This window comes from Hemibagrus wyckioides, linkage group LG26 (genome assembly GCF_019097595.1).
Source record: "Hemibagrus wyckioides isolate EC202008001 linkage group LG26, SWU_Hwy_1.0, whole genome shotgun sequence".
Lineage (NCBI taxonomy): Eukaryota > Metazoa > Chordata > Actinopteri > Siluriformes > Bagridae > Hemibagrus > Hemibagrus wyckioides.
This window is the reverse complement of record NC_080735.1, coordinates 21,866,651-21,879,084: the sequence shown is the minus strand read 5'-3', so window position 1 is coordinate 21,879,084 and position 12,434 is coordinate 21,866,651. Positions and strand designations below refer to the sequence as shown.

The 12,434-nt window shown below is 40.0% G+C and overlaps 1 protein-coding gene across 4 annotated transcripts; it reads right to left on the bottom strand.

Annotated features, from left to right (window-relative positions):
* Window positions 1-948: 948 nt before the first annotated feature.
* Window positions 949-12,295, bottom strand: LOC131346965 (cytochrome P450 3A56-like). 4 transcript variants are annotated; one of them, XM_058380776.1, is made up of 13 exons: window positions 12,088-12,295; window positions 9,613-9,706; window positions 9,459-9,511; window positions 6,565-6,721; window positions 4,994-5,107; window positions 4,773-4,861; window positions 4,511-4,659; window positions 4,288-4,415; window positions 4,122-4,203; window positions 3,864-4,024; window positions 2,908-3,134; window positions 2,419-2,581; window positions 949-2,239 (listed from the first exon to the last, which is right to left on the bottom strand). In XM_058380776.1, exons 1-13 carry the CDS (start codon window positions 12,156-12,158, stop codon window positions 2,135-2,137), a joined length of 1,593 nt encoding a protein of 530 aa, XP_058236759.1. In that variant the 5' UTR covers window positions 12,159-12,295; the 3' UTR covers window positions 949-2,134. The 4 variants fall into 4 exon arrangements, with proteins under 4 accessions (XP_058236759.1, XP_058236760.1, XP_058236762.1 ...); XM_058380777.1 differs by having other exon boundaries at window positions 6,565-6,709; XM_058380779.1 differs by lacking the exon at window positions 6,565-6,721 and adding an exon at window positions 5,508-5,607 and having other exon boundaries at window positions 950-2,239; window positions 12,088-12,294.
* Between the last annotated feature and the right edge of the window lie 139 nt (window positions 12,296-12,434).

Here is a 12,434-nt window from a genome sequence, read left to right as displayed (position 1 = left end):
TGTGGTGGTGTTGGTATTGGCATTCTCATAGCATCAGCCATGATGCAGCTTCGCATTCCCTCGAAAGGGAACTACACCAGGTTATGTATGTTACCCAGTTCCCTGAGAAGGGAATGAGATGCGTAACTTGCCACACTCCAGATGTCCATGTGGTCTTGCTGGCATGCTCCGCTTCATCACATGATCTCCTTAGTCAGTAGATTGGCATGATTTCACACAGAGCTTCAGACACTGCTTTCATAAGAAGCATTTCTATAGCATCAGCCATGATGCAGCATCTTGTTCCCTTCTCAGGGAACCGGGTTACATACATAACCTGGTGTAGTTTTCTTTTTTTCTCCTTCTTTAGCTATTTATTTACCAGTGTGTTTATATATTTGAATTTGTGAATATGCAATCCTTTGGTACCAAGAAGTATGTGTCATAATGTTCTGCCAAATGATGAATTTCACCTTTGTGTTATTACTGCAGTTTTATTTTAATGTGATTTCATGCAGGAATGTTGTAAGAAAGAGAGGCAGTTTACTCCCTATCATGCATCTGTACAGAGTGGTATCTGACTGAAATCCAGGTGAAGCTGAACTTCTGCTAACTTCTGCTTTGGACTTGGTGGGTTTTTTTTTTTTTAGGTTGCACTGAACTTTTAGTTAATGGGAATGTGCGCTGAACAGCAAGCAGGAAAAAAGGAACAATATAGGGAGCCTGAAGAGCACCTGCTCCTTTCTTTTCCCCCACAGGCAGACACTCACCTGGCTGGAGCAACCATAAGTTGTATGGTTTGCCATTAATCATTTGTGTCAAATAAATGTGTTTCCTCCCCTCTCTGAATACTTCGTGAAAAATATTTTCCTCATTCTAAAACAGCAATATAAACCATAAAGTCAGGAATAAAACAATAAAGCAAGATAAAAGCTACTGTTATTGATGACCATGCACTCAATATTTCACCTATAGTATGTGTATTTTTATTAATAAACATACATTTCACAATTACATTTACATTTCTGGCATTTTGCTGACATCCAGAGCGACATTCAACAGTGCTTTGAAGTCTCTATCAATGAAACATCAACACAGGTTAAACGGATCACAGACTTAGGATACCATCAGCATTAAAACTGAGATAGTAGGAAATACAGCACTTTTGTATTTATTTTGTCTTGTGTATTTTTAAAAAATACATAAGACAAACAGGGAAAAATAAGAGCTAGTTTAAGTGTTTCAGGAAGAGGTAGGTCTTCACCCATCGTTTGAAGACGGTCAGTGACTCGGCTGTTCGGACATCTAGGGGAAGTTCATTCCACCACCTCGGTGCCAGAACAGAGAAGAGTCTAGATGTAGACCAACCTTTTACCCGGAGAGATGGTGGAATAGTGGAGCAGTGCTAGTGGACCTGAGCGAGCGAGGTGCAGTGCGAGGCGTAATAAGAGCTTTGAGGTCAGATGGAGCAGGTCCATTCTTGGCCTTGTAGGCAAGCCTCAGTGTTTTGGATCTGATGCAACTACCAGACCCCAGAAGCCAGTGGAGGAGCAGCAGTGGGGTGGTGTGGGAGAACTTAGGCAGGTTAAAAACAAGTCACACAGCTACATTTTGGATCATTTGCAGTGGACGAATTGCATTCATAGGCAGACCTGCCAGTAAAGAGCTGCAGAAGTCCAGTATCTAAATGACCAGAGACTGAACAAGTACCTGAGCATGACAGTTAATTTAATGGAAAGTAAGTAGTTAATGGACAGGATCTGTTGTACACTCAAGCAGAACATTCTTGAAGGACCTCTCAAGTTAATTAGATGGAAATTATTTGCATGCTTCAATTCTGTTAGTTGCAGTGCTTATTAACATAAAGATAATAAAAAAAAAATCTGACAGTTACACCTTTAATGTAAGACTACAGTGAATGCACTATATATATATATATATATTACACATAGTAAAATAAAACCTTACTTTCACTTAACTGAAATCTTCTGTAGGATTTTTGAATGCCTTCATTAAGATGTAAAATATGAAAAATATGTTCAGCATTAACAATTCTACTTTACTGGCATTAATGATAAACAGGGATCAGTCTTATAAAAACTTTTAAAAATCAGAAATGCAGTAAAACGAAGCAGAACCTTTGAATATCTATGCGTTAATGTGGCTGCTCTTGCAGGAATGTCATTTTCCGAGGTGTGAATATGATTTTGATGGGCTCTTTAGAAGACAGAAAGCCACTGTTGTTCATCTTCAGAGGAACCTGATTAGAAGATGAGAAAATTAAGAACATTTAACTACACCAAGTATAAAAAGTAAAGAAAGGAAATTGATAGCCTTTTAATGTGGTACTTAATGCTGTTTTATGTTAGTATTAGATATTACTAGTGTTAGTCACATTATCTTTACATGGTTAGATCATTAGTGATTGAAGATCCTGACCTTCGTCTCCTCAGAAAGACTGATGTCGAATCTCTGCAGTATCTCAACAACAGCCAGCTTCATGGCCACAAGGGCAAACCTCATCCCGATGCAGTTCCTGGGTCCTAAACCAAACGGCATGTAGGCATACTGCTCGATGCTCTCCTTGTTCTCCTTAGTGAACCTGAAACAACATGGAAGATACACACCAAGAATTAGATCAGAAAGCCCTATTATGATGGTGTCTATCTGAAGATTTACACAGGGACCAGGTGGGTTTCTGTCCTTTACAGATAATAATCATGATTTTATTTGTCTAGATCAGGAGTGTCAAATCTTATCCACAAAGGGCCGTGTGGGTGCAGGTTTTCATTCCAACAGAGCAGAAGCCACACCTGATTCCAACTGATTAAGACACTGGCCCTTTGTGCAGGCAAAACTCTATATTTGAGTGAAGGTAACATAGATTAATAAGTGTCCTATCATAGTGCAAGATAGATTCCATCGTACCTCTCAGGGTTGAAGGTCTCTGGGTCAGGCCAAAATTCAGGGTCTCTATGTAAGGTATATGTGGGGATCAAGACTACAGTGTCCTTTGGGATGGTAAGGCCATTTATTTCAACTGTTTTCTTGCAGATTCTTTCCAGACGAAAGAGGACCGGGTACAACCTCATTGACTCGTTCAAAGTAGCATCCAGATAATCCATGTTCATCACTGTATCATAATCAACTTCAGCCTGAAAAACAAAAGAAAAAACAAATTTTTGCCTTGTCAAAAACTGACCCTGGTCTCTGTATAGACCTATCTTAGTCACATTGCTGATCTCTGTCTTGGTCTCTATGTAGACCCATATCATGGTGTATTTGTCGACCATTATCTCATTCTTTGTGTAGAAGTCTCCTTTTAGATCCCTGCCTCAGAATATTTGTTGAACCTTGTCTCTGTCTCATCCACTGATTATTTGTGTAGACCTCTGTCTCAGACTTGGTATGGACACCTGTCTCTCTCTCCATTTAGACCCTTGTACACCCCTGTCTTAGACTTTATGTACACCCCTGAATCAGTCTTTCTGTAAACTATTGTCTTAATCTCTCTGACCTCTGTCTTGATCTCTCTGTAGACAACCGTCCCAGACTTTATGTAGACCCCTGATCCAAACTTCATGTAGACTCCATACCAAACATTGTGTAGACCCTAGTCCCAGACTTTATGTAGACCCCTCTATAGATTTATAATGATAGCACTATACCAGATGTGGTAGCTTGGTCGTTGGCCTAGTGATCAGAAGGTTGTGAGTTCAAATCCCAGGTCCACCAAGCTATGACTCCTGGACCCCTGAGCAAACCCCTCAATTGCTCAGGTAATAATATAAATTGAGAAAAATTGTAACTCTGGATAAGGGTGTTTACAAAATGATAGATCTTAATTTTATATAAAAGCTTTAATATAAATATAAGTGAATCACCTTATTAGGGAAGGTTTCATCGATTTCTTTCTGGAGTTTCTTCATTGCCTCTGGATTACTGGCCAGATTGTAGAAAAGAAATGATAGAGTGCTGCTGCTCGTCTCATAACCAGCAAAGATAAGGGTCATAGATTGGGACAGAATCTCATGATCATTCAGACCTTCAGACATCACACACACACACACACACACACACATTAAAGACGTACAAAACCTCATCATTTTAGTGTCAAAGAGACTTTTATTAGAGGAAAATACCTTTGTTTGTCTCTTTGTTGTTCAGATCGTCTGTTTCTGATTTCTGAGAATCGATCATCAGCTGCATGAAGTCCACTCGTTTCTGCAGAAAGTCAGAGACAACAAACAGTTAAACCTCAATAACATCTAAAGTGAATAGAGCAATTTAAGTTTTTTTAGGTTGTACCTTATTATCCTTGGCCACACGCTCAGACTTGATCTTTTGCAGTGAGGCGTAAAAGAAATCAGTCACTGCAGTCGGGAAAAACCCAAAATCCATTTTTTCCACCACCGGAGCAATAAAGGGGAACATAGCTGATTGGGAAACAAAGAACATTAAATAACGGCAGAAACACAGCAAATGTAAATGTAAAATTTAAGTGTCAAAAATCAAAATGTCAGTAAATTACCTGAAGCAATTATCAGAGGGTGTAGGTAGTTACAAGTCAGCATTTTCTGGACGTTGGTCACGAACGGATCTTTGGGGTTGTTCAGGGAGTCGATATCGACACTAAACGCTGTGCTCGTCACCACATCCATACTGTATGCTCCAAAAAACCTAAAATGACCAAAAACCATCATCAGATCAAAGAAACATGCAGAAATTTGGGAAATAAACACACACACACACACACACACACACACACAGCTGTGTTGAGTTTAATGATTTACTCTTTAATATCTGCTGATTCTCCTCGCTCAGACACCTTCTGCAGATTTTTAACCAAAGAGTGAGAATGTGACTTCATGATTCCAAACATCTGAGAAACAGAAAGAACATCAGCTGTTAATGTTATCATCAAGAGTAAGTCAATGTGTGTGTTTAATTATTAAAAGAAACATTAAAACACACACACACTCACACACACACACACACACACACACACACACACCTCCTTCAGTCTTCCGCTGGTGAATGATGGAGAGAGAACACTCCTGATTCTCTTCCAGTCCTCGTCCGCAACAAAGGTCAATGCATCATGCAGAGGACCATTAACAAAGAAATTCTGAGTGAAATGAAAAATACACTATTAGTCTGAAATTTGATGTTATTAGCAGTAATTCTAATCAGTGTGGATTTCAGCTGCTAAAAGGACACATTTGACAAAAGTATTATTTATCATTTTGTAATTCATCACTTAAGAAAATTAATTAATTTACCGTGGCTTTCTCTAACTGTCTCTCCATCTGTCTGTCTCTCCTGACATGTCTGTGTGTCTGTCTGTTAGCCTGTGTCTCTCTTCTCGCTATCTGACAATCACTTTATCTATCCCTCTGTCTCTCCATCTGTCTGTGTCTCTGTATGTTGTCCTGTCTTTCTTACCATGTCTGTCTCTATGCCCCCCTCCCCCTCTGACCCCACAAGTCAGTATTAAGTGTGTGTGTGTGTGTGTGTGTGTGTCTCACTCTGCGGTTGGTGAAGAGAGAGTAACACTCTTTAATCAGAACAGTTTTGATGATCTCTGTGTCCATGACACAGAGGACCGGCTGTCTCACGTCATATATACTGTAATTAACATGACAAACATCAGACCTCTGACATCACATCAGATTTACCAGCTGCAGCATTAAACAGAAACATTAAACCATTAGCCTGTTAGCAGTTAGAGTTAGCGAGAGTAACACTCTGTATAAATCAACACACTGTGTCCAGCTGAACTGATACAACATCTTATAAGGGGTTATTTGCTATGTTATGACCCACATGCTAACTAAGTAAACAGTAATTAGCAAATAAAACTAGCATTTATATAACGTTTAGACCATATTAGGTTTGTGTTTCCTAAAAAGCTCTCAGCAAACAGTAAACCTCATCAGAATGTTTTATAAAAAAGTTCATGTTCCGTTCCTGGAACGTTGTAGGAACATTTACTCATAATAACTACTATTAGTGTTTATCTGACAATAGATAAACACAGAGCGTGTAATGTTAGTTCCTGTGTAATGTGGCACTTGGCAAGAAAGAAATGTTTTTGGTTATAATACTCCTCGGTTCCCTTAGATTAATAATTCCTTTCCTTTATATTGTTTTTATTCTTGTGTTCAGTTACACATTTATTGAATTCACAGTGTAACCACATGGGGTGGGGGGGCAGGGAGTGCTCTTTTGAAGAGTCAGAGAGTAGAGGCCTGTATGTGGTTTTTTATCACCAGTAAAGTGAGGTTTTGCTAATGAAGCACTAAAATTGAAGTTAATTTGTTTTACACCACTGTGGCCTTGCAGTTTGAGTGGCGTAACAATTTAGAGGTTCCACAGAGATCACATTATTCCATGGAGAAAGACTTTCTAACTCAGAAAACCACAGTAAAGAGAAATGTGTGAAGCGGTGCAGACAAACCAGTTAGGTAGCTAAGCTAACAGTTGAAGTCTAGCTAGCATGATACTGACCCATTTCATTGTTTTTTCTAGGTCTTGGTGGAAATGCTTGGTGTACTGGACCAAGACAAAGCAAAGCATACATACCATCAAGGTAGCATTCGGGAGGAAGCCAGAAAATTCACAGGCTTCATGACCTCCTGGGGATGGAATGGAACTGTATGAATGGAACTGGATTCCGTTCGGCCTCACAAATGGACCCTCAGCTTTCCAGTGTAGTATGGAGGAGAGACTGAAAGACATCCTCACAGCATGTTGAGGATGTGAGACTCATTTTAAAACAGAATGCCTGGGGAATTAAGCTCTGGCCAGACAAATGTGGCCTGTTTAAGAACGTGGTGCACTATGTGGGAAATTGATTTCAGCTAAACGCTACAAGACGGTTGGTAATGAAAATAGCCATAGTGCAATCACCTTAAAACAACATCTCTGAAAACATTAAAGAGCTGTGCAAACTTCTCAGATTTCTCGGGTACTATATGAGTTACATGCAAGACTTCTCTTGTCATGCAAAATGCCTCTGAGCAGATCAGCCAAAATCCTGAGTCAAAGCCCAACTCCCGGCTAGCCAAGGTAGGACAGCTTCCCCCACTCCAGAAAATAGTGTGGACAGACACTTTAAATCATTAATTGATGCCCTGACTACCCTACCCATAATGACTTGAGGAAACTTTCATTTAGCATATTGATGCTTTGGAAGAGGGACTGGGAGCAGTCCTGTATCAGAGACAGGAAGGCAGACTGAGAGTTATAGGGTATCGCTCTCAAACAATGACACCAGCAGAAAAATGCAGACTGATTTCAGGGAGGCTTGAGTGCTTAGAGACAGGTTTAGGGACTACATGTTCTATGCTTCCTTAGTAACAGTATATAGTGATAACCCTGTGACTTATATCCTAAGTACGGCTAAACTGAATGCAACTGGACATCACTGAGTATCTGAGCTGGCCTGCTTCAACAGAGTATGTTCTCCTGGAGCATTAAGTGTAATATTCAGTGCAGTGGAAACACAGAATCAGTGTGACGTGGACTGGATCTCAGGTATTATCTACAGCCTATGGATCCAAGAGATAACTGTAGAGCCTGACATGAAGGTAACACCACATGAGCTACTACAGGCACAGTTGCAGGACCCTGTCATGTCCTATGTACTTCAGATGAAGAAGTCTGGGAAACATGGAAACTGCAAAAGATAAGCAACTGTGAACAGGGAAACTGCAAACTGTTATGGGAATGGAAAAGACTATATATTTCCCAAGAGAAATTACTAAAACATGAAACTGCAAGCTCTGTTCAAATTGTACCTGCACTATGAAATGGGTCACTTGGGAGTAGAGCGGGTCTTACACCTTGCTAAATCAAGATTTTCTGGCCTGGAATGCAAATGTGTCAATTCAACAATTAGAAAAAGTGTAGGGGAGAGCCCCCATGTGTCAAGTATCTGTAACTGCACCTTTCGACTTCCATAGACATCTTTACAGTGAATACATCAGGGCAGGGTATAGACTATATTTTAGTGATTATTGACAACTTCACTAAGTTTGCCCAAGCCTATCTAACAATTCAGATAAAACTGCAGCAGAAAAAATATTCAGAAGGTTGAGATCCACAAACATTACAAATACAAAGAGACTACAAGAAACAAAACATCTAAAGGCATCAAAGAGCTCAGATGAGGAGGAAAATTACTGTGCCTGTGGACTCATTATCACCACCACAAAGACGTTTCACACCCGATTACCCCAGAATAGGTACATCAGTCTTAATAATCAGAATCAGAGGAGTTTAGGGGGGATACACCAGTGCAAACTATCACAGACAATAATGTTTCTGGTACAGAGGCTACTGGAAATGCCATTCAAGACGTGACAGCCATGCAGGTCACAGAGAGAGAGAGAGAGTCATTTGGTCAGCCTGTTCATCATGTGTTGGGGACTCACATGAACTCACTTCATGCAAACACCCTGACATCAACCTATAGACAGTGCAATATGCGCTGATTAACCCCACAGATGCTTGAGATATATCTGCTTTATCTGACTTTTGTTTCTGTAAGATTCCACTGAAAGACTATTCAGAAGTTTGATAAAGACTGATACAAATCATTATGTGAAGAACGGACACAGTAACATGAACTAAGTGGTTACTGTCCATTATGTGTGGCATGATACCATTAGCACCGAGTTAATAAAAACTGGTAAACTGGTACTGATTGGACATTACAAACCTTTTATACAACCAGAAATGAGCTCTAGTCAGAAGCTAGGTGGAGTGTGATGGCACTGATATGAAGTAAATGAAATGTGGTCAATAAATGAGTTAGAAGATCTTTGTGAAGATGGTGAAGTGAAAATGAATGAGTATAATGTGTGTGTGGAATGGTACTACTATAACTACTCAAGAAAAGCCACATTAGGGTCTCAGCATGGAAGTGCTACATAACAGTGAGGTGTGATTAAATTACATAGTTGCTGGTAGTCATGTACTATTACAGTAAAATCGGTTAAAGTGCAATTACATTTATTTGTTTCTAACTTTCAAAATTACAGAGACTGCAGTGTGAGTGACGGTGATCGTATCCCACCTATGAAGAACATCGCTGGAACGTTATACAACATTTTCAGCGTTCCCCAACATTCTGATCAGGCTCTCTCTTAGCCGACTAAACCCTCACCCGAACCCCAGCTAACGATTTTAGATCAAATGAAGGTTTGGTTTTATGACTGTTATGATTTTAGGATCTTTTGGTTATTGGATCATTTAATCTGAGTTTTCTTCACTGTTGTTGTTCTGGGAACATTTGATTTTTAATTGTACAAACATTAAAACTAACTTTTATAAAGTTAGCTGAAACGTTGTGTGACCGTGCAGGAACGTTATTTTCCCAGCATCAGACCTGTTAAACACCTTACTGAATGTTAGCGTTCTCCGTGAGCTGTGTCTCTCACTGTATCACTAAATCCAGACTGTAACACACTCACCCCCAAATCTTGCCGTACTTCTGAAAACACTCCAGATCAAAAGTGTGCATTCCCTGAAAATCAGAGAAAGATATTCTGTAAATAACTCTCACACTGAGTTTATTATATAATGTCATTTTTATAGGACGATGTTTACAAAATAAAATAAACTCACCTTACGATATTCTAACATGGTTCCTAAAAATGGTATGGGTTTAGGACCAGGAACTCCCAAACGCTTAAAGAGACCATAAGGCCAGTACCCATACCTGAGAAGGACAGAACACAGGAAGACAGTTTATACTATAACATTATAAAGAGGAAAACACAGTGAGGTGGAGGTTAAAAATCCTGCTAGCAAAACTTTAAGGCAGGTATGAAGAAATGTTGTAAAGTAAGAATGCTTTTAAAAATTTATATTTTAATTGTTTATTTTTATTAATTTACAAAATGCAAAGTAAGCAAACAGAAGAGAAATCTAAATCAAATCAATATTTGGTGTGGCGACTCTCCACAAAGTCAGAGATTTTGTAGGATCAGAGTCAGGTGTCTGATTAACCAATTATACCAAACAGGTGCTAATGATCATGATTTCATGTGTAGGTTGAAACACAGTCAAAAAGTAAAACAGAAGCAGCAGTGTAGGAGCTTAAACCTGGTTGAGGAACAAACAAGCTTTGTACTAAGGTGAGGTTCTGCAAGTCAGTTTTATGTCACAAGTCATACACCATATCCAGACTGACCACAGCAACATGGCACAAGGCAGTTCTACTGTATCAGCATGGTCTCTCACAGGAATCGATCTCAAAGACTAGGGTTTCAGGATGTGCTTGACACAGTGCACCAAGGAAACATAATGCAGCAGATGAAGGACACATCACGCTCACTTCCCTTCCACATCAGAAGATGTCCAGCATAGCCATCAGCAAAGAACTAAGGGAAACCAGTGGGACCAGTACACCCATCTACTGTTCGGTGAAATCTGGTCAGATGTAGTTTTCATGGAAGAATTGCAGCCAAAAAGCCAGACCTCTGATGTGGAAACAAGGCTAAGAGACTCAACTACACACAAAAACACAGGAACTGAGGGACAGAAAAATGGTGTGATGAGTCGCAGTGTGAGATATTTGTCTGTAGCAGGAGGCAGGATGTTCACCGAAGGGCTGGAGAGAGGAACAGTAATGAGTGTCCTGGAGGTTTGGAGCTGCATTTCTGCAAAATTTAGTCAGGATTATTTGTGTCCTCAATGCAGAGAAATCCAGGCAGTTACTTATCCAGCATGCAGCACTATCAGAGAGGTGTCTGATTGGCCCAAAATTTATTCTTCAGCAGGACAACGATCCCAAACATACAAATAATGTCATTAAGAACTATCTTTAGTGTAGAGAAGAACAAGGAGTCCTGGAAGTGATGGTTTGTCCCCCACAGAGCCCTGATCTCATCATCATCCAGTCTGTCTGGGATTACATGAAGAGAAAGGAGAATGTGAAGCAGCCTACATCCACAGAGGATCTATGCTTAGTTCTCCAAGATGTTTGGAACAACCTACCTGCTGAATTCCTTCAAAAACTGTGTGCATGTGCATTTAGAAGAACTGATGATGGCAGGTAGGTTTTGCAGGTCACACCAAATATTGATTTAATTTGAATTTCTCTTCTGGTGAACTTTACTTTCTATTTTGTTAATTGATAAAAATAAACAATGAACACTTTTGTTTTTGGAAACATTCTTACTTTACAGCATTTTTTCACACCTGTGTATGTATAAAACTCTTCTGCAGTTGCGGTAGCAGAGCTGAACACTGCGGTACTGATTAACGGAGCAATAAAAAAATGTAAAATGTCGTTGGAACGTTCTTTGTAAGATCTTATCTTACTATGCTGTGGACTTCTCCCTTCATAGAACAGTGCAAACTGGTTCTAACCAGAACAGAAGGAGAGAGAGGGAGGCCCCAGTGCAGGAAAACAAGGAAATTCCCTAGTGATCACAAACTGTTGAACAGCTGTGTGTGTGTGTGTGTGTGTGTGTGTGTGTGTGTGTGTGTGTGTGTGTGTGTCTGTGTGTGTCTGTGTGTGTCTGTGTGTGTCTGTGTGTGTCTGTGTGTGTGTGTGTGTGTGTGTGTCTGTGTGTGTGTGTCTGTGTGTGTGTGTCTGTGTGTGTGTGTGTGTGTGTCTGTGTGTGTGTGTCTGTGTGTGTGTGTGTGTGTGTGTGTGTGTGTGTGTGTGTGTGTCTGTGTGTGTGTCTGTGTGTGTGTGTGTGTGTGTGTGTGTGTCTGTGTGTGTGTGTGTGTGTGTGTGTGTCTGTGTGTGTGTGTGTGTGTGTGTGTGTGTGTGTGTGTGTAATTGGTCTGTGAATCAAAGTCACTAAAAATCTGGGGATAAATTCCTAAAAAGTTACTAAAGAGAATGTAACAAACAATAAGGAGAGACAAAATAAAAAATGAATAAAAGAAGTTTTAACAGAATTAAATAGTTGTGTATAAATGATCTAAAGGACAGACGTGGTTTTATTTAAGAGGTTATAACTCAGTCCCTGAATTCTGGTCTTCTTTGTCGCACTCACTCAGTCCTGAGGGTGTAGAAACTTTTCCAAACTTCATTATTTTCTGTCTGTAACAGTGAGATAAAGTGAAATGTGAGACAGCACTTACAGCAGGATGAGACTGATGAGGATCACGATCAGAGCCCACGTCTCAGCCGAGAAACTCCACCAATATGCCATGCTGATTATTAGTAGTAGCACTAGTTAGTCCTGAGTTAGTGTTAGTAACAATAATAATTGGATTAGTCGTAGTATCCCTAGTCTGTCAAATTCAGTCCGAGTTTCCGGTAGTGTGTGGACTGGTACACTGGTAGTATGTGTGTGGGGGGGGGTATCATGAATCTGTAGTGGGAGGTTTTACTGAGCTCCACCTCCTCTCTCTCTCTCTCTCTCTCTCTCACAGCTGACCTCTGTACACAGTGCTATAGACTGTCCCTAGTTCACTGCTTTCAGCAA

What these genes read in the sequence shown, in the direction of transcription:
- LOC131346965 (XM_058380776.1), bottom strand. Translation starts at nt 12,158, where the DNA reads ATGGCATATTGGTGGAGTTTCTCGGCTGAGACGTGGGCTCTGATCGTG. An exon ending in TCCCGAATGCTACCTTGATG is followed by an intron (nt 5,108 to 6,564) that starts GTATGTATGCTT and finishes CATTTCACTCAG; the next exon opens with AATTTCTTTGTTAATGGTCC. An exon ending in CCAGCGGAAGACTGAAGGAG is followed by an intron (nt 4,862 to 4,993) that starts GTGTGTGTGTGT and finishes TCTGTTTCTCAG; the next exon opens with ATGTTTGGAATCATGAAGTC.